This window comes from Entamoeba dispar, genomic scaffold (assembly GCF_000209125.1).
Source record: "Entamoeba dispar SAW760 scf_1105229460297 genomic scaffold, whole genome shotgun sequence".
In the NCBI taxonomy this organism is placed as follows: domain Eukaryota; phylum Evosea; order Mastigamoebida; family Endamoebidae; genus Entamoeba; species Entamoeba dispar.
In genome coordinates, this window is record NW_001854122.1 from 2,793 (window position 1) to 4,796 (window position 2,004).

General features: G+C 22.1%; 1 protein-coding gene across 1 annotated transcript, besides 4 other annotated features; it reads right to left on the bottom strand.

Annotated features, from left to right (window-relative positions):
- Positions 1–133: part of a sequence feature (AT_rich) that runs on past the window's edge.
- A 67-nt stretch (positions 134–200) lies between these two features.
- EDI_069860 (uncharacterized protein) lies at positions 201–1,643 on the bottom strand (the record flags this gene model as incomplete). The annotated part of the gene is made up of 1 exon (XM_001737065.1): positions 201–1,643. The coding sequence occupies one exon, from the start codon at positions 1,641–1,643 to the stop codon at positions 201–203; it is 1,443 nt and encodes a 480-aa protein (XP_001737117.1).
- Positions 1,644–1,776: 133 nt separating this feature from the next.
- Positions 1,777–1,805: a sequence feature (AT_rich).
- Positions 1,806–1,870: 65 nt separating this feature from the next.
- Positions 1,871–1,912: a sequence feature (AT_rich).
- A 23-nt stretch (positions 1,913–1,935) lies between these two features.
- Positions 1,936–1,963: a sequence feature (AT_rich).
- Between the last annotated feature and the right edge of the window lie 41 nt (positions 1,964–2,004).

Below are 2,004 nucleotides of genomic sequence, written 5' to 3' on the forward strand. Positions count from 1 at the left end.
ATACATGAGAAATTAATTAGTAATAAAAAATAAACAAATTTCATATTAGAAAATAATGAACATTATATATCATTTTTATTATTAATTAAGTATTAATTTTTAAATAATTAATTAAAACTTTCATTTAATTATACGTTTTTATTAGATTAAAACATACTTCTCATTTTTTGAATTGATTCATCTAGTGTTGATTTTTCTCTTTATTTTAATTCTTTCATTTTTCTTTCAACTTCTGCCCAAATCTCTTCCATACTCTTTTTTGAACCTGATTTTTTCATAATATATTCGGTTATTTCATTTGATTGTTTAAGTTGGTTATATCCTTTTATTCGTTCTTGATATCCACTTTTCTTTTCGTCATTTTCTGTTTGAATTAATTGGTCTAAATATTCATTAAATCCATTAACTTTATTATTTGGTGCAATTTCTGATAATCTATTAATGCGCTCTACTATTTTTACTTGTTTATCATAACATTCCGTTTGAATTTTATAATATTCTTCTTCTAACTTTTTTAACATATTTTCTGCATTAGCTATACCTTTTTTACCTTCATTGTATCTTTGAAGTACTTCTTGTGCTGTTTGTTGTTTTGTTTCTGTTACATACTCAAATCTGTATCTTGAGTTTGCGTGTTGTGTATAATGACACCCACATATTTTACAATATCCATTGGCACCAATACAACAACAACCATCTTTTATATCTCCTTTAATATCACATGGATAACAACATGTTTTATGACAATACAAACAATTAGTTATATATTCTCCTGGTTTTAAGTCAACCATTTTTTGTACTGTTACACTAACAGTAAAAGTATAATCTTTATTATTATTAACTTTATCACGATAAAAACTAATTTGTTCATATGTACGTTTTATTTCACTCAATTTTGATAAAGCATTATTTAACGATTTCCTTAACCCTTCAATTTGGGTATTAATTTGTTCTCTTATCTTTAAAACTTCTTCTGCTATTATGTTAATTGTATTATCATAAAGAATAGATGATAATTTTAATGATTGTTCGTCATCAGTTAGGATTTTAAATCCTTTTTGATTTTCAAATACAAATTCTTTTGGAATATTTTTTACATTTTCAATTTCCTTTCTGATATCTGAAAGAAAAAGATTCTCATTTAATTGTTTATTTATTAATGGTTTTCCATTCAAACATATTCCAACAGTTATAATATTTTCTTTCTCATTTTTAAGATTATTTATTATATCTTCTAATAAAAATGTTTCCTCATCTTCTTTTTCAATTATTTCATTATCAAGTGTATAGAAATGTGCAGATTCTGGAATATTTTGAATTAATTTTCTGATATCACTTAACTTTGTTTTAGTATCTACTTGAACAGTGCTAATTATTTTATCATTTAATTTTATTTCTGCTTCATTTTTATCTCCCATTTCTTTGACATTTATTATTCTTGATTCATTAATTATATCTCCTATAGTAAATGAATCTTCATCACTTATATCAATTAATTCTCCATCTTTTGATAGAAATTGTTGAAAATCACATATCTTTTCTTTTAATTTCTCCCTAACTGTTTTCAAATTGTCTTGTGAATTCATTGGTTTACTTGAAATAAATTGTTCATTCAAATAGAATTTTACTACTACTTTTGACATTTAATGAATAATAATTTTGTTTTGTAGTTTAAATACTGATAATTTAGAAAATCGGTTATTTGTTTAAAAGAATTACTTCTTTTCTAATGGTTAACTCTTTTGAAATGTTATTTTTTATTGTAAACGTCATTCGTTTTAATATTTTATTTTATTTTTATATTTCAAGATGTTTTTTATCGTTAATTATGTTTTCATGAAATAACATTACAACAAAGTTTTCATCAATGTAAAATTTCAAAATAATTTATTTATTCTTTATTTATTTTTATCGGTTTTCTTGAATTGAATTTTCTTTAAATTAAAAATAGATAAAATTATTTGACTTTTTATTACAATTTCTTTCTTGTTTATTCTTTTAATT